The sequence below is a fragment of the Spea bombifrons genome, chromosome 13 (genome assembly GCF_027358695.1).
Source record: "Spea bombifrons isolate aSpeBom1 chromosome 13, aSpeBom1.2.pri, whole genome shotgun sequence".
NCBI classification, from domain to species: Eukaryota; Metazoa; Chordata; class Amphibia; order Anura; family Pelobatidae; genus Spea; species Spea bombifrons.
Genome location: NC_071099.1, coordinates 25363278 through 25385777, shown reverse-complemented (window position 1 = coordinate 25385777; position 22500 = coordinate 25363278). Strand labels below are relative to the sequence as shown.

The window sequence follows — 22500 nt, the reverse complement described above, 5'->3', positions numbered from 1 at the left end:
GGCAACTCCAGCGACACCACCCTGAGGGTCCGCTCTATTAACTCTGATGAGGTGAAGGTCATCCACACCCACCAACTGCTTCTCACCCTACAGAGCGACGTCTTTGAAGGGCTCCTGGTCAATCAAAGCGTAGTGACTCTACAGGAACCTGCTGAGTGTGCCGTCCTGTTTGAGAAATTTATAAGGTAAAAAGTTACATTCTAATACATTCATGGTATTTTAAAGGAACCAAAAACTTACTTATGGGCTTGTATATACTCTTATACCGTTAGCTACTGGCAATTGAGTCTGTGGAAAGTTTGGGGGGTAAATCATGAGAATAGGGGCATTTCTCAGTTTTGAAGTACTTACTAGTTTGCATTTTTTTAAATTTTTTTAAAGGTACTTTTATTGTGGTGAGATCTCGGTCCATTTGACCCAAGCTGTCCCACTTCATCGCTTGGCCAGCAAGTACCACGTCGCAGCCTTGCAGAGAGGGGTTTCTGAGTACATGAAAATCCACCTTGCCAGTGAGTCGACCCAGGGCCATGTTGTGAGCTGGTATCACTATGCCTTGAGGATGGGTGATGAGGGTCTACAGGAAAGCTGCCTCAAGTTCTTGGCATGGAACCTTTCCACTGTCATAAGCAGCAGTGAATGGGTGACCGTAAGTGATGACCTCATGGTATCCTTACTTCAGCGTTCGGATCTAGTGTTGCAGAGTGAGCTGGAGTTGTTCAATGCGGTGGAGGAATGGGTCAGTAAAAACAATCCAGACGTACCCATCATCGAGAAGGTTCTCAGATCCATCAGATATGCCATGATCTCTCCGAGTCAGCTTTTCCAGATCCAGAAACAGTCAACGGTGCTGGTTACGTATTACAGCTCAGTCCAGGATCTCTTATTTCAAGCTTTTCAATTCCATTCATCATCTCCTTTACACTTTGCCAAGTATTTTGATGTTAATTGCAGCATGTTTGTTCCTCGGAATTACCTCTCTTCCTCTTGGGGGTCACAGTGGATCATCAACAATCCAGCCAGAGATGACCGAAGCCTTAGCTTTCAAACCCAGCTAGGACCAAGCAACCATGATTCCACTAAGAAGATTACATGGAATGCCCTTTTCTCTCCACGGTGGCTTCCGGTCAGCCATCGACCCGTTTACTCTGAATCCGTGCCAGGAACTTCTCAATCCAACAGATTAGAAGAAGGGAGACCTCGTCTGGTGTTGACTTCTGCCATGAGTGGTCTGGACTTTGCAGGTGTTACTTTCCAGAAGACTGTATTGGTTGGTGTGAGGAGACAACAGGGAAAAGTGTTTGTGAAGCATGTCTACACTGTCCACCAGAGCACAGAAGAAGTGTTTGACTTCTTGGTACATGCTGACCTTCAGAAACGAACTTCAGAGTACCTGATAGACAATTCCCTGCACCTCCACATCATCATCAAACCCATATACCACTCTCTCATCAATGCCAAGTGAGTCTATGCTGCGAAGCAATGCTTGACCCTGCACCACAGCGACATAACCTTTAATTTGCTGCAGGCCACTCGGAATACTTGATTCACAATTAATTCAAAGGGCTAAGTCAACACAAGACTTTTTTTTTTTAACTAGATAGATTTTTCTTCTGTTAGCAAAGTATTTCTTAATACAAACATCGTTTGATCCTGTAGAATGTATTTTTGCACAGAAGTCCACTAAGCAATCCTCTATAACTCTGTCACCCCCCCCCCCAAAGGCTTTCACCTATGACAAATTCATATGGATGGATGTTTCAACCAGCAACTCTATCTCCCAAAAGTACCCCTTGCCTGAAGCAGAAGTATAGAGGAGACGGGGATGCTGGAAGCCATACAGATACCTCCCAGGCAATTGAGGAACTTGGCTTGGCAGAATTTCTGGACAACGTAATTGGCGGGGTTTCAAATCCCATAAAATCATAATAGTAAGTGGTCTACGTTTACCTTAGGAGAAAGAACCCTGTTTAGCTGGTGGAAGTTTAAAAAGCTATTTCAGAATCCAGCCGTAGTTCCATGGCACAGCTTCTTCTAAACACCTTGAGTAAACAAGTAAAAAAAATCAGTAAGTTCCAGTTATCTTATATATAAAAGATAGAAAATCAGTACAAGGTATGCAAAGTTTGAATAGAAACATGTAACAATGCTTAACTTCTGACACTGAATTGTAAATGCAAAACCCTTGATTGTCTCAATAGTGGGCTTTAATAGTACTTCGTTGGTAAGGATACTCCATGTTGGACTCTAATGTAGATGGGGATCTTAGTTATTAGTTTCCTGTAATAAACTACGGTTGTCCACCCATGGCTTGTCTACTTTGTTACAAAGGCATGTAATAATACAAATTGTAACGAATTCCTAATAACACAATATATTGTAATAGTTCTAAAACTGAAATAAAAGAAATGGTGCAAATTGGACAAGCTTTTCACTTTAAAATGACATTAAATCCAGAAAATGAGGTTCTTACCTTTTTAAAATGCTTAATATTTGCAGTCCGTTTTTCTTAAACTATAAAGCTGAATATATTGTGTTAAATATGTTTTAATTAACAATTTATCAAAATAAGCATCAGCAGTCAGCTTGCTTTCTCAGCAAATCAGTTTATTAATGATTTTCAATTTTTAAATAATAAAAAAAAAAAGATATACGGCTTAAACCTGATTTAAAAAAAAAAGAAATTGAGCAATAATAAAGAAAACGTTTTATTTGTAAATAACAAATTAAAACTGTATACAGCAAATGCTCGATGGCAGGTAACACTATGTATTTTATAAAAATTCTACTTAACGTTTTAGGTTTAATTATCTTAAGTCAACCATCTACAAAAAATGTCATTTTGCATTGAATAAGAAATATTGAATGTCTTTCAATTGTAACGTGGGCATTTTTCGTATTTTATTGTTTTAACCACCGGCCACATGTCTTATGCCATTTATTAACTAAACCAAAAGTGTGAGTGTGTGTGTATGTGTGTGTATATATATATATATATATATTACATACAATTACATACACACACACACACACAGTGGGGCAATTATGTTATTTTGTTCAACCTTTCTGGCAAATGTCCCGTTTAACAGTAGTTATGGTTGGTGCATATAAAAAATTTTTGCTGCTTTTATTTATAATTAATAATATTAATAGCACCTTTTGTATTAAAAAAAAATCTGATGACCCTATAACAGGCAGAGTGTCTATAAAACCAATCACGAGGTATACATGTGAGATGATTTAAGCACAATTAATTTAGATACTTGGTGTTTAAAGTATTTAAAATTTTCCGATAGAAACACTGAACAGCAATGGAAAATACAAATTGCATAGCAGCGGTGTTTTTTAAATGATATGTTACAGAAAACTTGTATATTTCGATGTTTTTGATGCTCCTCTGCCATTAGCAATGGACTGCGGACACAAACCCCTAATGCGTATAGCGTACCAGCTTATTCATTGATAAAGCCTGAAAAGGGCTTCTGTACATAGGGGAGGACAAAAACAAGTGTCATTATTTAAGTAATCGAGCACAGGGAGACTTCGTTGGCCACTGCCTACTTTCTAGAGCTGGCCTAAAATGTATGTTTGTGTATTTAGAATAAGACGCCAATTGTGCAAAAAAAACCCCCCAAAAAACACTGCATAAGATATCCGTTTTATATCACAATAAAAAGGTATTTATATGCAAGATACCCGATCGCAGAAGATGACTGTGCTTCCGGGTAGGTGATTGACGTTCTATGGTCTACAAGAGCCAAAAATGCCATTTGTTTCTTTTGTTTTTCTTCCTTAAAAAAATCAGTCTGTAATTTAGTTATAGTGCATAGCATCTAATTATTAAATTATAAAAATGTAAAATAACGACTCATTTAAAATCTCTGCTGGATCTGTTGAGGGTAGCGGTGGTAACAGTAGACATGCCCCCGATTTGTAACGTTCTGGGTAAGAGCCTAGCAGGATAAGTCTCAACGCATGATTGTCCTCCTCACCAAAAATCCACCACAGCTTTCAGAAAGATGAAAGTACCGGAATATAAAATTTAGATGCATTTTATTAATGCTGGTAAAAAAATTACTATTTTCCAGGTCTTTTCACGAAGTCTTGTAGTTAAACAGGCGACGTTCCGTCAGTGTTTCCGAACCCTGATCTCTTTTCCGTAATTGCCTCCGGCGTTTGCATGTACGTAGTTGAAACGCGGACGTTGGTTGGTAGATATCTGCTTCTTGACATTTCCTGTCTGGTTAAGGTGATTTCCTGTGCCTTGCTGGTCCGCCATTTTAATTACAGTTCCTGGGGGGGGGGGGAAGAAAAAGAAAAAACAAACAAAACAAAGTTTATGGTAGTGGGACATGTTACAAAGATGGTCCCCTACCCTTTGCCAGCACACCTCTCTAGCTTTACAACCATTTAGTACATTCAGAGATGCTGGGTCATGATGGTAATCCCATACCCACAAGACTTCCTAGAGAACAAGCATGAATCTAATATTGATCTGGGGGTACCAAGCCCCAGAAGCCTTGTTAATAAAATGTTTTATATACCTAAAATAAAGCAAGAGAAGTTTTTTTTTTTTTTTTTCAGCCATGTCCTCCTAGAACGTTTTCTACTTCACTGACCTGCTTGGTTCTGCGGAAGTTTAACTTGAGCAATCGGGAGCACGACTTTCCCGGGCAGGCGGCTGTTGAGGGTCTGGGCATTGGCCGTGATCTTGTGTTCGGAGTTGCTCTCCAGAGCTCGGATGTGTGGGGGATGGTTCTTTGGTCGGACGAGCTGCAAAAAGAGTTGACTTATTACCATGGGTGGCCCTGGTACCTTTAGCAAGGGTGTTTTTTGTCATGAGGCATTAATAATTTTTTACATTTTGGTGATAACAAAATATTTGACTTGAGTTTCTTACCCCTTGGCCAGTGACCTCAAAAGACCTTGACCTTTTCTTTCTACGTTTCACCTCTAATGTCTCTGGTTTTTGTGTCCCCTTTTTCTGTACTCCCTGCCAGAGGTTGGGGGAATCTCTTTGGTGTTTGCCAGGTCTGGGGGCAATGGCCATCTCCCCCGTGCTGCTGGACAGGTTGTCCTCGCTAGCTGCATGGTGGAGTGGAGAGCTTGGCAGCCGCCGGTCCAGGAACGGATTGTCCTCGCTCTCACTCAGTGAGTGGACGGAGAGGTTGCTCTTCTCTTTCATGGGATGCAGCAATTGGAGGCGGTCACCTTCGATAACCTTGGACCGGCGCCGGGCCGCTTTCACGGCAATACTCTTGATGCCTCTCATGATTTCTCTCTTCTCTGGAAGGACAGATTAGACATTTTGTTATTCCAAAATGGCAGCCCACATGGTAAACATGCATGGCTATGTACTTAAACCCCCTTGGAACAGCCTGATGGTCTGTAATGATGGCGAGTAAATCGTAAGACACCAAATCAAAATTGCAAACTATCCCTTCCATGTTTTTCTTCATTTATAACCAGAACAAGTTCTCGTCCAACTTCAATCCAAATGATTTAATGACAGATTACAGGCTATGGGTACAAAAGATCTTTTATTCCATTATGTGGATGTCTTTCAAGTTAAAATGAGCATTTTAATAAAAAAAATATAATATATTGTAATCGTTAAGGCTGTGTTATAAATATAACATTAATTTATGTTTGTAGCTGCTAATTTTATAGTATAACATCTCAGTGGCCGTTATGGGAAGTATTATGCGGATAGCCAAGAAAGGATTTCTTTTGTATCGCTGTTATTCAAGGTAGAATAGTAATTGGACATCAAGTTCCACAATGTGAATGATATTCTTAATTATGAGACATGCAGTCTACTGTCGTTCCATAAACAGAATCAGGTGGAAAGATTAGAATCTGGTGAAGGACTGGGTTACAAGTTACCGATACATGGTACAGTACGGTAGGAGTTATAAGGTGAGCGATGGTAACGGGAGAAGTTAATACCGGCTATTATTTTATAACAATGCACTTTATACATCATGCTTACCCTGCAGCACGTTACAGCTTAACAGGAGCTACTTACCTTTACCTGTTAAAGTGACCTTGTCACCGCTGTCGGGAGAAGAATTCATATGGCTGCTCATGCTCACCAAATTGTCACGAGCAGCACGCTGAAAGGAAACGTGTAATATGTCATGTTATTCATTAAAACTAATTATGTCATCATCAGCTGTAGGGATCGGGTACTGTTGGCAATATCAGGTTATACAGAAGCCACTAGAGATTGCGACCCACGCTTCTTTCTGGTGTTTTCCATGTCTTTAGCTCATTTTATTACTATTCAACGTTTTTTTGTAGCGATAGGTTTCTGCATCTTTCATTATTTTCTAATATTTTAAAGGGATTTTTTTTGAGCTGTAGATATGATTTGAATTAGAGTTTTTGGTCCAAATCCCACCAAGACTTGAGACCCGCAGGGTCCTACCATGGAAAAAAATGATTTCAAATAAATAAAATAAAATAAATAAATAGGGTCAACTAAAAGCTCTATGGTAAAAAAAAATATATATATATATATAACCTGCAAGGTTAACCCTTAACCAACCTACCTCCTGCCGTACGATTCCATTCACGTGTATTGGGGGTGGGGTCACCACACTAGAGTTCTTAAAGTGACGCGCACGCGGGCTGGTTTTAAATACTTTATTTGTATCGCTGTGAAAGAAAAAAAGATGGTGGTGAAGCTGATCAATTAGATTCTGCACCCAGTATAAAATCCATTGTAATGTCTCAATATCCACATAGCTAAGGAGGAACATTTTCTGTCCATGAATCCTTTGCCTCATTTAATATTCATTTTAATTTTAAGTTACAGCTATACAGGTGTACCCCCTATAGATTTGTAGGAGACCTCAATAGGTTTTCAAGGGATTTTAACCTATAGCAAAGCAGATGGCCTCCCACATCATACATGTATAAGCTGAAGAGCGATTCTGCCAAGTCCCCCTAAGTGTACCGCAGTAGTCCTGATGTTTTGCCACCAAATGTATCTGCTATAACTCGGGCTAACATTGCAGGATTCTCACCTATCTGTTTCGGACAGGAGTCTAGGAAGAATGTTCCTGTATGAATCCCTGATACTCGGATTCCTGTTATCCGATCCAAACGTTCTCACGCTCTCCTGGTCCGAGTCCGGCTCCTGTGAATTTTCTTCTGCCATGAGTTGTGGAAGTTTCGGAAGGGAACTGTTGGTGTCCTGAAAAAAAGTTAATGTAAAAATAAAACCACATCACATTGTTTAAACCGGATTAATTTGGAGTCTTGTTTTGGGTGGCCTTTCCCCGTATCTTATTTTTGATGCCCCTGTTAATACCTTTAGAGCCAAGACTCCCACTTTATCGATGAGGCTGATACGTTCCAAGCTGCCTTCTTCTAACTCCCGAAGGTAGAGCTGATAAAGGTTCTCCAGAGGGTGAGGAACAGCCATGTTACTATCTGGAAAATTGTAAAATGTAACAGTTACTATACGTTAAGCTACAAATAAGTCACAAGCAATATATTTCCTCTTCAACCCATTAACCCATTTTTTTCTCCTCTCAAATATTCTAAAACCCTTCCTCCCCATCATATTTTTCTCATTTCTTCCGTACCGCTGATTAGCCTCCGCTGTTGCCTGATGATTTCATCACAGAGGCAGCGATACTGCTCGAACCGCTGCACCAAGTACGTCTTCTGCCGGATCATGTTATCCTTGAGCAAGGCGTGCGACTGAATCTCGGTGTTTTCGATCTCCAGTTCGTGGACTTTGCATAGTAGGCTCAGTACTTCCCTCTGCTCTTCTGAGCTGATACGCTTTGGAAGAACTTCCTCTAGCTTCCGAGCTCGATGTCGAATATCCTTAAACGTCTTCTCTAATTCAAGCTGAAAATGAAGTATTTCGCAAAATTAGTTTGTGAAGACCTGAACCAGTCCATTTTCTTGCATAATGAAAGCTGAAAACTACACCAAATTTTATAGATAAACTATTAGAACACAAGTGTTTTAAGAACGTTAATAAAACTGTTGTTATGGCGGTTGACTTTCTAATAGAAGGAGCAGTCTACTTTTCCAGTCTAGAACCGTGTCTTGAATCTCTGACGACCCAACTCTAGTTACATGAAGTTCTACTTCTAACGATCAGAACTCTGACATCTCTGGCCGGTGATGTAGAAGATCCAAGGAACAATAAAGTGTCCTCACTTGTAAGAGTAGCTCATCCAGTTTATGTTCTCACATATATCCGTGTTTGTGCTTCTGCTCTTTACATGATCCATCACCCAAAACCTACATTTTACTCTTCAATACACTCATTAAATGTATGAATGGTATCTATATTACCTGTTTAATATAAAGGAGCCATACCATACCTATTGGTTCCTTTACTCTCCTATAACACTACCCCATTTCCCATCCTGATTTTTACCTTTCGCCTGCGTAGCTTGTTCTGGTCCCCCACCAGCGCATGGATGTTCTCCCTGGCCATGGTGACCTCTGGTGGTTCCATGATGTCAGACTGGTCGTCTCCTGTGTCAGAGTCTTTTTCGCTGTCATCCTTGCCGTAGCTTTCTCTCCTGAGCTCTCCTCTCCATTTGTGGATCCGCCGTGTTTTCTCTTGCTCCCAGCTACAACCGTAAAACAGGAACTGACTTTCAGACCTTGATTTTTTTTTTTCTTAACAGAAACAATGTAGCTATAATCGCTTAGGAATTCCCTGTAAGCGTATTACTTTGAATATCAAATTTAAAGGGAAGATGTGTTTAAATAGTTCTGAATACATATGGCAGTAATAATGTAATATACCACCACATCCTCTTGGATTGTAAGCTTTTGGCCCCATCAATGGTATTACGGTAAAAGGAAAAATGATTCATGCATGTCTGACTGGTCTGGGGTTGGGTAGCAGTGGTGGAAACTCATGAAGTCTCCGCCATATCACTGGATGTTCCACCTACTCTGCGATGACGAGGAAGTGGCGTGAAGTTTCCATCTGGATCTCCATGTGATTATTCTCCAGCTCCATAAGCTGCCGGCGGATGTCCATTTGCTCCCGGAAGGCCCTGATCAGCTGCTCTCTTAGCTGTTCCATCTCATGCCGGTCGTAAGGTGAGGAGTGAAGCTGGACCTCCGCTGGAATGGTCACAAAATAAGTCAGTGGGATTAAATGATTGAAGGATCGTAGGTCTGCAAAAAACTTCAGCACTTTCCATCTTTTTATTACTGAGAATGTAACTTATATACCTCACACCACTATGTGTTGTAATATTGAGAATGTTTCCATCATATTTCCATTCTAGGATAGATTTATCACAAGTGATTGTGAATACTCAGTTTTTTTGTTTTCTACACATCCGTTTACCGTTCCCAGAATATCTCGCGTTTAAGAGTATCTAAAATCTGCAATATTTGGCGTTTCCATCCTATAAGAAGCAGGAGGTATGGAAATAATTCCCAAACGTGATTTATGTACTAGATCAGTTCATCAAGATGGAGTTACCTTGGATGTTCCGAATGTCACCCTTCTCGCTCCTCATCTGTTTAAGGCCCTGCTCGTCGATTTTCTCCTTCAGCCTCTGGATCTCATTCCGCAGATCAGAGATGATGCTGGTGTATTGAGCAATGTGGTATGAGACATTGAGAAGGTTCCTCTTGACCTGGTGAACATCAGACATTAATATAGATGAATAAACAAGGTGTTACTGGCAAGAACAACCATGCAACTGGCTTGCACATGACTTAAATTGCATATTGCCCCTACAGTGATATCACAGAGAGCTAGAAAAAGGTTTTTATAACGTATGCATCTTCATTAGTAGATTGAGGTTTTTTTCTCTACACACTTTGACCCAAACGTAGTCACTATTTATGCGGCGCAGGCGGTTACGTGGCATTCAACGACAGTAGACTACTATTGCGATGCGGGTGTCCGTCTGCACATACCCGAGTCTTGATATTTTTGGCACGGTCAGCATAGGTAAGCGTGTTCCGGGACTCCTCGAAGGCACTGCTGGCTGGACTAATGTGAGCAATCATCACGGTACGACTGTTTCCACCCAACGAGTCCTATGGAACGTAAAGCAGACGAGAGTACTGTATCACGACACACTCTAAACTTCCATAACGCAAAGAGCAGAACATTATATCCGTTTGGGCTAAACAGGATTATTATTTTTGCCATCCTCCGTAATGACCAACACCGTAATATTAAACCCCTGACATCGCTACATACAAGTAGGAAAACCTCTCTAAACAACACGAAGAAGAAGAATTATTTTATAAATTAGGAATCTCAAAAAGAAGAATCCAAAATTGTTTATTTTACCCTACCCTAAGGGTAACAGTACATACAATGTAACAAAGAAGACTTGGCTTAGACTAAAAAAACAGCAACATAAAACAAACGTATTTATTGTGACTCGCGGATACATTTACAAAAAAAAAACCCTCAAGAGCTCAGTGCGTGTCGGCGAGCTAATAAACACTCCAGTTGGAAACCATGAATGCCACTGGTCATAAAATTCCCAGGAACTCCTCTACAATAGCGCTATAGAGCTGGCAAGTGTCAGAAAGCGCCAATGGACTCCACGGTTTGAAGAACGCCAATGGCTTTGTTTGCTTGCAGTTCCACGTATGAACAGCATTCTGAAGAAACCATTTTACCGTTTAATGGTTTGTTCAGATAAATTACAATATATGCTAATCACGGCTCCCTGAATGGAGTGAGGTACCTTTAACAGTCTGGTCAGCTTGCTGTCACGGTAGTTGACATACTTGTTGCCACCCCTATCACTCAGGGCGTTAATGCAATTCCCCAACGCCAGCAGAGACCTGTTAATATGGGCTCCTTCCTTCATACGCTGTCCGCGGTTCTGGGTCTGTAATAAATTGCAGATATAAAATTATGGAATAAAGTTATGGAAAAAAATGTGAGGTTCTACTTAGACAAACTATTAGTTGCACTCTCTAGCATGTCGAGAAAATAAAGTAGTGTCGTTTTAAACGTTTCTGTGTACATTTTTATGCGCTAAACCCTTTGGTTTTATTGTCTGTAGAAGATGGCAGCTATTCTAGACATACCACAAGGTGGAGCTTCCACCCTTCCATGAACCCATCAGCGGTTTTGTTGAGCAGCAGAGACTCTTTGCAGAGAAAGCCTTTGTCCTGAAGTTCGCATCAGGTTTCAAATAAAACAGCAGGTTCAGAGAGAGGCCTTGGTTTGGGATAAACACAGGAGACAGCTGACCGCCTGCCCAGATACTCAAGGCATCTCCTCTGAAACAGGCTCTGGCCAAATACATCCACAGCACCATATTGCATAAAGCAGGGACGTAAAGACCTATCATCGCAGGAGAACCCCGAGATTTCCAGTTGTAAAGGAATCCTCCTGATGCGTTCACTGACAAGTTCTAGATTTTTTGGTATGGCACATGTAGAACAAGGTTCCAGAGCTTTCAGGTCTCCATTATTTAGTAAGCATGTGCAATATGGGTGTGGAGGACAGAAAATACAATGAAAACCCACTTTTGGTTGATTTTGGAAATCTAGACGTTTAGGGGGACCTAGTCAGGGCAATGTTGGATGTTCTTACAGGTCCTCATTGTATGGTAGTTACCTGAGATGCCCTCTCTGATCCCGCCAAGTCAATCATGAAGAGGCGTCCCACCCGGACCTCCTGGGTGATGTTCTTCACGCGGCTCTTCTGTCTGACCGTGACTTGCAGTATGGCGTGAGACCGGGAAGAGGTTTTATTGGCCGCTGTGGGTTCCTGTGTCCTTTGCTTATTCCCTTTCATGAGCAGCTGCATGATCTAAGAGGAGAAGGTATTTTATAAAGCATACAAATGACAAGAACAGCCACCTGATAAATGACAAATGGGTAACATTAAAGACCTCTTTGGCATTGATGGTGGACACCTCCGTGATTCCGGCTACTTGGATTATTCCCTTTGAGTCCTCCCGTAAATCCAGATAACCCAGCGAGGGGTTCAGTAGATCCCGGATCATTTCATTATAGATCTGTAGGGGAAGGCGTAAAAAATGACGTTACACACTGACGGCAGCCGTAGGGAATTGTATAGTTTCACCGGCGTGAAGAACGGACAAGCGGTGGAACAGATGAACACCTTCTGAAAACCAGACAAGAACCAGATGGAGCGGCTAATCTTCTTAAATTTCCTACCCAACTAAAAAAAATTAAATGAATTTAATCCCAAAGACAGGTTTACGCAAGGTCTGTGTACTTCTGGCCCTCCGGATGCACTCCGTTGGGTCCATTTTGTGTATATTATATACACAGCCCCTCACATTACGCTCATGTTTGGACTATTCACCATCAATGATGTGCTTTACAGAGGTAAACAATAAAATGGTAATAATTCGCTATTAGTATGACAAGATACCCGGACAAGCAAAATAGGGACTGTCCCAGCCGTGACATTTAAAATATATGTATAAAGTGTCAACCGCAGGTGAAATATTTTATTTGTGATAAAAATAATCCCTTGTCCTGGAGTCGCGATGATGGATCATTTACCATCTGCCTATCCGATTTCACGCTGGTTTCTTTTGAGGTTCTAGAATCCGAGGACACCTGCCTGGTTTCACCCACTCGTGAGTAATGTGCAAATATTGAACAGGTCGTAAAGCCATCGCCACCCTACCCATCCGAGGAAGCAGCATACGCAGCCCGTCCCTGTTCATCACTATGGAGATTATCTTTTCTGTACGCAAGGATGGCTCGCTTGGCCAACACGTAAACGGGTGTCTCGCAATAGGAGGCGGGGGTAGGAAGCCAGCAGAGGAGATGTTAGGAGCTGCACGAGCTATGGAGATGTGTGTTTATCAAAGCCAATCTTATACGTTACACATCGCGTGTGTACACAAAGTTCTTTCACACAGACCTAGGAGTGCATCATGTTATCAGTGTGTATACATTGCACAGACTCCATTTCTAATAACAATAAGGTTTATGAACCTTTCTGTCCCAGGATTCTAAGCCTTTATCGAGATCTCTCCTTCCCAACCTGAAGGACACCACTGAATACATAGCCTCATACACTTGTCACTTACCTCCATATAAGACATAGAAACTTCGTACTCCATGTCATCGCTCGTCTCTTCAATGGCTTTAAAGAGGTCATTAAGTGTCCGAATGTATATTCCAGGTTCCCGGTCGGTTCCCAACATGGTGTAGGTCTTCCCACAGCCTGCAAATACAAAAAGGTGGTAGAGGTGGGCTACAGAGGCATCAGAACTGTTCTTTTAGTGATATAAAAGTAACAATTTGTCGAGTAGAATGGTCAGAATCCCATTGAATTAGATATTTTAAGGATTATACAAACGTTGGTGGTAATGTGGTCAACGTACCTCACTCAAAAACAATTACATGCACAGTTCTTAGGGAAAGACTAATATATATATATATATATAAAATAAAATTAGCCAATATAACAATTAAACAATGTTACATTATGTTAATGAATCACAGAGACAATTCCATAGGAACAATGTATCTAGGAGGGGATGAGAGCTTTCAAACATGGCTCCTGTTTATAAACCCAAATATTGATCCCAAAGGAGACTTTGTGACTTGAAGTCATAGTAACAAGTGATGGAGGCTGGATACCCAAGACAACCATTTTACTTACACTTAACTTGGCACACAGTTTAACCTGTTTCGTCTGCAGACTATAATCTCCGTGGACAAGCAAAACATCCTTATTTTTATTGTGTTCCACTACAGCTACTTGTATTTCTCTGGATGACGGTCCATTAGTAGGTAAAATAAAATATGGAACACGGACATAGTAATAGTTTTAGCTCGGCGATGGTGCGAGGATACAATCTGCAAAATTATTCTCAGATAAAATCATTGTGGATAATTTCTGTGGTTACATTTTGGGCGACATTCCAATATTAATTAGGGAATCAAATATCCCTCTGCGGGTCAAAAAAGTTCAAATAATTCACCTGATCCAGAATTAGCAGGATCCCTTGGTATCCATGGCTGTTCAACAGTATGTGCCCAAATCATTGACCGTTCCCTCAAACTGCTCACAGGTAACAGCGGTCCAGTTAGTATCACTCACCTGGCATGAGCCTTCATTTTTTGGACTCCACTTAGTTTACAAAGCTACTCTACCTTATTTTTGGGGCATAAACTGTCCAGGTATCAACCTGATTACGAGTAACCCGACTCACCTGTGGGACCATAGGCAAATACGGTGGCGTTGTATCCAGAGATAACTCCTTCTATGAGGCCTTTTGTGGTGAGACGGTACACAGTATCCTGAAAAAAAGCAGTAAAGTCTGAAATAAGGACCCTGTGATGAAGATTAAATACGGCATGGTGGTCAATTTTCTAAATGTGTTTTCTGTTCAGACCACGGTTCCGTGGAGTAACCAATGCTACTAGATCTGGAATCAAGGAGACCATAAATCAATAATACCAGTGTTCTCCATGCTGGCTGTGGCCCCAACAAGCATACTTTGGCATACTTTACTTTTAATAGAAGGTAGGTCTGTGTAATAGTTTTCATAAAAGTAAAAAAATAAGTTTACGCGCACAAAAGACAAACTTAATGTACTTATTAAACCCGTAACTAGGTACAAGCCAGCTATTGTAATGTCTTTTACAATAACCGGAACAAGTTTCTACAGAGGAGATCTTGCCTTGGCCATTAGGAGAATGACTTTGTACAGCGATAGGTGGTAAGAAACGTCTAGTCTATACACGTTACTTAGGGGGAAAAAATAGATTTCTTTGTATTCTCATCTAACCAGTTCTCCTGAGCAGCATTTCTTAGTGACAAGGGCAAGAGTCAGACAGAAGAGGAGACCTGGAGATTAATGTAAGTATGGCGGTAACAGAACCCAGAATACAAAGAGGCAACGTGATCCCTCCAAGGAGGTAACTCTACCTCTCGCTCGCCTTGTGTTTCCTCTCTACCTTTCTCGGCTAAGAGACTCTATGTCAAGGGCAAAGACAAGAAAGGGAGAGTGACGAACAGCGAGAGCAGAGGCAGCCAAACATGCAACGGAGAAATCGGCCAGCCTGAGGACGAGGAAGGACTCTATAGATAATCATAAATAAAAGTTGGACATAGAGATGTAAAGACGACAGCTAACTACGGTAGAAGTTTACTGCGCCCTCAGAAGGGCTTCCAATCAGTTCCCCCCCATTCCTTAACATCCATTCACTTCACCATCTCCAGAAGGTGTTGAGTGTCCAATGCCACCAACGGCCAAAGCGGCTCATGTTATGACAAGTTCTAGACACGAGGCTAAGCTGACTTTTGTAGCCTGGACAAATACATCAAATAATTGATCAGATATCGGCATCAGCACAGTGCGATATATTAAAGAATTTTTGGCTCTAGCTAAACGTTAGGTTAATTGACCCCCCCTCTAGTAAACTACCGATTATAAATTGTGTTACATTTTAAATCTTTTTCTTTTGTTCCTTCTTGATCCAGAATGCCCAGGGCAACCTTAACTCAGGTTAATCTGATCGCACCGTCTGTAACCCTGGTGAAATATCTTCACCGCTCTTAGCTCTGCTCCCATTAGACTCATTCCTAGGAGTCCTAGTCTCAGCAGATGTCTAAAACTCTCGCAAATCTCCTTAATCACCCTTATAGCGATGGCACCTACCCACTATCTTTCAGCCTCCTTAACAATAAGCACGGCTTCCTAATGCCTTATTTCTTTTGTTGTCTCTAATTCTGCACCATGGTCACAGCCTAACCATCTCTTAAAGATCCCAGAATACCTTGAATGAGCTAAACATAATTGTGAAAGGTGCTCCCTAGCGCATTCTTTGTTAATTATTCCTGGAAAACAGAGCTGTTTGCTCTCCTCGGCACCCGGGGGAACCTAATACACCAGCTGAGCACCACCATGCAGACTCCCGCTATAGCCGGCATGCTTCGAGTACTGACCCATGGGCTGGATGCTAAGATGCCATTAGATTCTGTCATTTTATTTTGTAAGTGTAAGTTGTTAATTAAATTGTTGCAAGGTAGGCACACAGGACTAGACTCCAAGGCTTGCCATTTAATTTATTTTACTCGTATAGTAAACACAGACAAAAAGAACTCCGTATTAAACCCTGGTAAACAACAAAAAAATAGTAATTCTGGAATCCAGGGCATTATATGTGATGTTTGGTGGCATGTCGCCTGCAACTTTATTAAATTAAATGCATGTCCTGATATCACAAGCAAGTCATGAAACCCCCACATGTTTACTTCTCTTCTTGGTCCAAGGAATGACTCCTTCTGGGTGCATCACATTACATCTAATCTTGGATGTATACATTACACGGTTCTTACATGTCTATCTAAAAACAACCACAAGTTACGGTTTCAGTATCTCTTCTTCAGACCGGTGTCATAGCCGTCCTGATCAGACTGAGTCGCTGAGTAATGACAGCATCGTACCTGAGTCGCTGTGTAATCAAAGGCCACGTCAAACACGTAGGACTTCTCCCTGGACCGGTTGGCTCTTAAGATGTCATCCGGATCTTCCATCGGGTCCATCAGAACCACCATCTACAGCAATCACAGAGTCAAACACAGCAAGATTACAAGTGATTCTGTCAAACAATGTATGTGAAGAACATGAATATTTGGCATCTGTGTTGACCTACACAACCTTCGATATAATCTGCTCAGACAAAATATCCCTACAAATAACAAAGTGGATTCAAAAGGTTCTGGGAAATGTCAGATCTTGGTGCGATGGTTCTATGAATACATTTACTTTCTTGGGGCAGTGGGTATACTGTGGGCAAACCTCAGCAAGGCAGGCTTAGAGTTCTATCGGTGGAAAGTAAGGTCACCAACTGATCAAAATGTCCAAGAAGAAGAAGAGTTTCTAGATACTGAATGTTTCTTTCCTATTTTATGTTTTGTTCTTAGAGCCACACGGGGTGCGAATGCAGGATGGACGTGGGAATAGAAGATGCTCTTAACATTATGTCATGGAAAACGTTGTCTTACTTTCTTGAAATTTGATTGTAACTTGGCTCTAGTTGGATTGCCAATTTTTAAAAATAATTTGATGACTCAGGGAGATTATAATTAAAGGGTCTGGGTTCGGCGTTGTGTAGCGATGATGGAGGTTGAATTCTTGTATCGCAGATAAGAGATGCCAACTCCCTCATAAACACGATGCCAACTTCAGCAGACACAGGCTCAGTGTTATAATGGACAATGGGAATATTCTCTGCCTAATCACAGGTGGAATGGTCCAATTTCCAATCTGGAACAAAGCTGAGTATTTAACTCAAGGACAAATGATACCATGGGACAGAACGGTGCTCCATAGAGGGTAACAATGTTACAAAAAAGGGCACAATTGCCTTCCAAATGAGCTCATGTTCATGACCGTGTTTAGCGCAAGAAGGCCGACGAGCAAGCAGCCATCTTGATCTCCCACCAATCCCCCTACGGTTTTGTGCTAACGCTGTATGATATCATCGATATGGCAAGAACTTAATTTGAACTACGATGCGTTAACAATGTTAACACAAACCTTAAAGCGGTAGTAACATCTCAGTACAGGTTTAGTTGAGACATGTGTATGTTCCAACCCACAACTTGGATGTTGGCACGGCAGCTCACCTTTTCTCTCTCATTTTTGGAAAAAGGCTCACCCCTTGGCCACCATCTTTATTTAATTTTCCCCATACAGAACCATTCTTATCATATTGAACTTTTGAAGACCAACAAAGAGTTACAAATGAACACAAAATTTGCGTATTTCAATTGCGATTGTTGCTAACATTCTCCAGGCCTAGAAAACCATGACAGAAATAACTCAAGAAAAAGTGGCGTTTCTTGGGATTTTTCTTTTATTGCATATTTTTTTTTTCTATTTATTTCACAAAAAAATAAAAAGCGTGTAGTAGTCAGGTTCCTGAAGTCTGTTCTGTCCCTTTAAAGCACTTTGCTTTCTAAAGGGTTTTCCAAGCATCCTTCTGTCAACGAGGGGCTTAACGTAATAATTTCCAGGCCGCCGTAGCAAATCTCTCTAATTAATTGCGACACTTCTCTGAGAACATACGACGACACACTGGTGCGAGCCACGGCGGACTAGTAATCTTGTTGAAAGCAGAACAGGGCTGCCGTTATTTCTCGATTCAATAAGCCAAAGCCATATTTAAAGGAGAACATCCCAAAGCACACGATTTATTAGAAATGTCAGTGTTTTTGGTAACAAAGAAGTTGTATCCGTGTGCCATTCTCACCATTCATTCAAAAACCCACAACATAGATATTTTTTTCTGTTTTTAACACATTTGCACAACAGGTGCGCTTAAAAGAAAAGGATTTGACCGTTCACAAAAGTATTCCAGTTCAAGTATGACCACCACCCCATGGGTGATCTTAATGGTGGGTAGCGTTAGGGGTCAACCACACAACAGGTTTCCGGGCAACGCGTAGAAATTCCTTTCAACCAGGATGCGTCCAGCTTTTTATTAAATAATTACTGGCTTGGTTTCCTTTTCTTTTTTTTAAAGCTTTCACGCTCAATGACAAATATTATAAAGTTCTACTTTAAAGGTGTTGTTCCATCAAGATGCCAGAGCAGACCGGTGGCTCGGCCCCAGAGAACATGCCATCGGGTATCATAAACTTGTGTGGGTTATGGAGTTCAAGAACTTAAGTAGGGTTCCCACCAAACATCTCCTATTTTACCAATTTCACAAAGACCAACAAGGCTGGTGGTACAAGGTCCTACACTTTTGACCAAGTTACGGGTGCTTAATATATTATATATACATACATACACACACACACACACACACACGCGCACACACACACACGCACTATGCGTTCTAAGGGCTGTGATCTAGATACTGGAGCCGTACGTCGCGGCTGATCGTGGTCAGCATGGAACGCGTTGGGTTATCCTCCTCCTGGCTGTCATACATTGAAGGCTTCTCACCTGCCATATGTCAGCGTTCTGGCTAAGGCATCGAAGCATGCGACTGGTGACAGCAGGAAAGGCTGCCCTGATTAAAGGTGGATATCTAATCCCACACATGCCCAGGGCATTGATGCTTGTTAACAAGACAAAATCTCCCATCTAATCCTTCCAGTGCCTGAGGGTGTCAGCAGTCCATTGCTGACGGTACTAAAAAGTAAATTAAATTAAGTTAAGACACATTGTGGATCAAATCTAATCAAAAAAGACTAAAAAGGGGACTGGGAAACTCTTGCCTCCTTATCTTTCAACCGATTGGGGACAATCACTCTGTTTGCCCCAAATCCCTGATGCCCCTCTTTTCTAGAAGCTCAGAATGTTTGTTGGGCACGAGGGTATCACAGGGTTCTACAGCCCTAAAATCCATAACGATTTAGCTTAAAATAGGTGTATTCATTAAATACATTAAGTTGAGGAAATAAAATAATTTCCAGTTTACAAATGTACTTATTTCCACAAATACCTATCAATGAGGCCAGCTAGGAAAAAGCCTTAATGCCCCGTCCGACACTCAGAGAAATGTTTTGATGGATATTTGAACAAAACGGGTAGGTGGTCGAAAACATTTTCCTGGGGGGTGCATTTATAAGATGCACTCTGAGCAGGAAGCTGCTCGAAGACCCAGCAGGAAGTAAAGCACACAAAGCAAAACTGCTCCCCCCCATAGTTTTTGAGGTTATCGGTATGAATTCCTCATTGGATTCCTTTCGGGATGGAGACATGGCGCGCTTGCGTGTCGGAATACAGAACGTGCTGTGATTCTCCTACACACAGGCTGTCTATTCTCTCAGCTCAGGGGGAGGAGGTGGAGGTAAGGCACCTGCCGCAGGTAGTAACGTGCAATCTACACCCCCCATCTTTTTATCCTATTGATCCCCTGCCAAAACATTCCATCCTCCAGCCGGCTCCCGTCTGTCGGGCTGTTACCGTAGCAACAACAACAAAAAAACCAGCAGCAAGCGAGCCTCTGATACAACGTATCGGTGTATTATTCAATGCCATCTGGGCTTCTGTCTGTGCCTTAATCTGTCTGCTTCTATCCTTTCTTTCTCCGTCTTCTGCTTTGCAATTAATTTTAATGGACCGGATTACTCGTCTACAAGGTGTTCTGTTACATCTACTAACTGTATTGTTTCCCACTCCACTAAAAGGGAAAGCATCATATAAGTGTATTTTTCCTAATATTTGAAGTTAGGAACCATTATTTTATAATCATAATCCCTCATGGACTTTCGTTAGTCAGGGGGTTATTAAGACCAAGACATTCTATCAGCTATTGCATGTCAGTACTTTAAAGGATTTGCCTAGCTCAGTCTGCTAGGCAAATGCACTTAACATATCCAAAAGCCAGACATATGACAGCTTTTTTAACCCCTTTGTTACCCTATGGATGTACAGGTACACCCACAAAAGATGTGGCAAGGTGTGTGTTTTTTTTCCCATAGCACCAGGGGCATCGCTGGCTTCCTGCCAACCAATTGTGTGCAACGGTGCTTGGTGTGAGCACCAGTACACCATTATATAACGAATGCCCGATCGAGGGCATTTTTTTTGGTTGTTCTAAAAGAAATTCTAAGCAAAATTGCAAATTGTAGTATAGATTTTTTGGATACTTACACACAATTTTTATTTTGCGCGTTTCTATGGTTTCAAACGAAAGCCTTATATTTTTAGAAATAAATTAAATTAAACCTTATTAAACCTTATTAAACCCACATATGGTAAAAATGGCAAAAAAAAACCCAAACTGTTTTAGAATAAGAACAACAACAAAAACATACATTGGGAGTCCCCTTTAAATTTCACTGATCCGTGAATGTCCCATAGCCTGCGTTTTACAATACTGTATGTGGAAAAACTGCCACAAACAGAAGAATTATCCACTTAACGCTAATGACTTTGTCCAGCTGGCCGACTTAACGTGAACTCTGCAACCCTCAAGCAAAATCTACCCCAAGCGGTGATACTCCATGCAACTGTATATGTAATAACAAGCTGCGGTGTACATATAAATATATATCTCAATCACACAGCTTTATAATAAGGCACAGATGAGTGAGAACAAGGCTGGCGTAATACGCAGAGATATGCAATATAATACAGAAGTGTACAATACACTAAAATGTACATTTTAATATGCATCTATAAAATGATACAGATTACGGGGCTTTCACAAGGGACTTTTTTCCAGGACATGTATAAATTATTATCATATGTTGGCAATCAGTCTCTCTCGATCACATCTGCTGGGAGGCTGTTCCACTTATCTACCACCCTGTCAGTAAAGTCAAACTTCTTCACATTCCATCTAAGACTCTTGTTTTAGATTCTGGTAACATTTCTCCTCTTGTTACGTTACGCAATAACACACAGAATCGTATCAATATAATACAGAGCGTGATGTTGATTAATAACCATCATAAGTCAGTGCAGGGGCCGGTATCAGCGATTCACAGACGTCATACCTGCTCGTCCACCCTGTGGGCGATGATCGTGGCTCTTTCCACCAGCTCGGTCTCATTAATGGGCCGGATGCGGAGGGCAACCTGTCCGGGAGACAAACAAAAAAAAAAGCGAGGTTAGTGGCAGTAACACAATGTGCTCAAGCCCCACGCTGCCTGCTAGGGCTCTCACACCTAACTGCATCCCAGAAGCGGTTAGAGTGTAAGCTCTTGGGACTAGAGGCATAGTTATAACCATGGGGGGGGATAAACATACGAAACGCAAGAATTCATTGGCCAAGAATACATTATGTACCCAACAATGAGCCATTCGTTCACCGGACCACCATCCGACAGGCTGCTGGGATAGGATAACCACATTTTTAGGGGTCAAGTTTTAACGACATCAACACTCCTAAACAATACCCGGGAACTTTGTAAACTAACGGATCCTGGGCTCAAACTATTAACCATTTAATAGCTCGAATACCGATCATCATGGAATCCTGGACTTGTCATTATTTAATTTACTTCTCATGATTTGCCTAATTGAGTCACCTGCATTCATGCAGGGATATCAACCATAACATATTGGGAGCAAAAGCACCAATACCAATTGGGAGTCTTTTATACGATCACAGCCTTATAGAATAGGAAGGAGTCTGTGTAAGTACTCAATTCCAAAATTTACCAAATGCTGTATAATTTAGCCCATTTGGTTACCCATTAATTTAAAGGAGCCTTCCCACTGAGAACCTGCCCTTAACTCAGCCAAGGAGAGCCCTGTGTGAGTGAGGACTCAACACACAGGTTGGACTTTTTATTAACCCCTCACCTGCCAGGGAAACCAGTAAATTTCAAGTGCCAAATCCGTCACTTTGAGTGAATTCCCCGCAGTTAATCCTACGGTTACAATGTAATAAATAAACTCTCTGCAGCTCAGCCAAACCAAAGCAGCATACAATAGCAGAAAAGATTTATGTTCCTACAGAACAATAGCTATAAAAATCTGATAAAAAAAAAACTCAGCAAGATATATAATAACCAAAACGTAACCAGCGCAACTACTTTTTCAACACCCAACCGTTCCT

At 41.3% G+C, this 22500-nt stretch overlaps 2 protein-coding genes and 1 long non-coding RNA gene across 4 annotated transcripts in view; 2 read left to right on the top strand and 1 right to left on the bottom strand.

Moving 5' to 3' along the window:
- BTBD17 (BTB domain containing 17) overlaps positions 1-2423 on the top strand; it is a 19153-nt gene extending 16730 nt beyond the window's left edge. Inside the window, exons 2-3 of the mRNA XM_053453813.1 lie at positions 1-185; positions 382-2423. The exon at positions 1-185 is cut by the window's left edge and continues 89 nt beyond it. Of these exons, the coding sequence (XP_053309788.1) occupies positions 1-185; positions 382-1462 (1266 nt within the window). The 3' untranslated portion in view covers positions 1463-2423. The remainder of the gene's footprint in view (positions 186-381) is intronic.
- Positions 2424-3982: 1559 nt separating this feature from the next.
- LOC128471776 (uncharacterized) lies at positions 3983-4299 on the top strand. The gene is made up of 2 exons (XR_008346125.1): positions 3983-4062; positions 4100-4299. It is a non-coding gene; the product is annotated as an uncharacterized LOC128471776 (long non-coding RNA).
- Positions 4062-22500, bottom strand: part of KIF19 (kinesin family member 19) — a 19825-nt gene continuing 1386 nt past the window's right edge. The window contains exons 2-20 of one of the 2 annotated variants that reach the window (XM_053453750.1): positions 21434-21514; positions 16418-16528; positions 14178-14265; positions 13047-13183; positions 11868-11993; positions 11591-11785; positions 10707-10853; positions 9919-10041; positions 9476-9632; positions 8934-9108; positions 8405-8603; positions 7593-7863; positions 7316-7437; positions 7029-7198; positions 6552-6657; positions 6026-6113; positions 4898-5283; positions 4617-4770; positions 4062-4290 (exon numbers count right to left, since the gene is read on the bottom strand). In XM_053453750.1, coding sequence (XP_053309725.1) covers positions 4127-4290; positions 4617-4770; positions 4898-5283; positions 6026-6113; positions 6552-6657; positions 7029-7198; positions 7316-7437; positions 7593-7863; positions 8405-8603; positions 8934-9108; positions 9476-9632; positions 9919-10041; positions 10707-10853; positions 11591-11785; positions 11868-11993; positions 13047-13183; positions 14178-14265; positions 16418-16528; positions 21434-21514 — 3000 coding nt within the window. In that variant the 3' untranslated portion in view covers positions 4062-4126. The remainder of the gene's footprint in view (positions 4291-4616; positions 4771-4897; positions 5284-6025; positions 6114-6551; positions 6658-7028; positions 7199-7315; positions 7438-7592; positions 7864-8404; positions 8604-8933; positions 9109-9475; positions 9633-9918; positions 10042-10706; positions 10854-11590; positions 11786-11867; positions 11994-13046; positions 13184-14177; positions 14266-16417; positions 16529-21433; positions 21515-22500) is intronic. The other variant, XM_053453751.1, reaches the window with a different exon arrangement.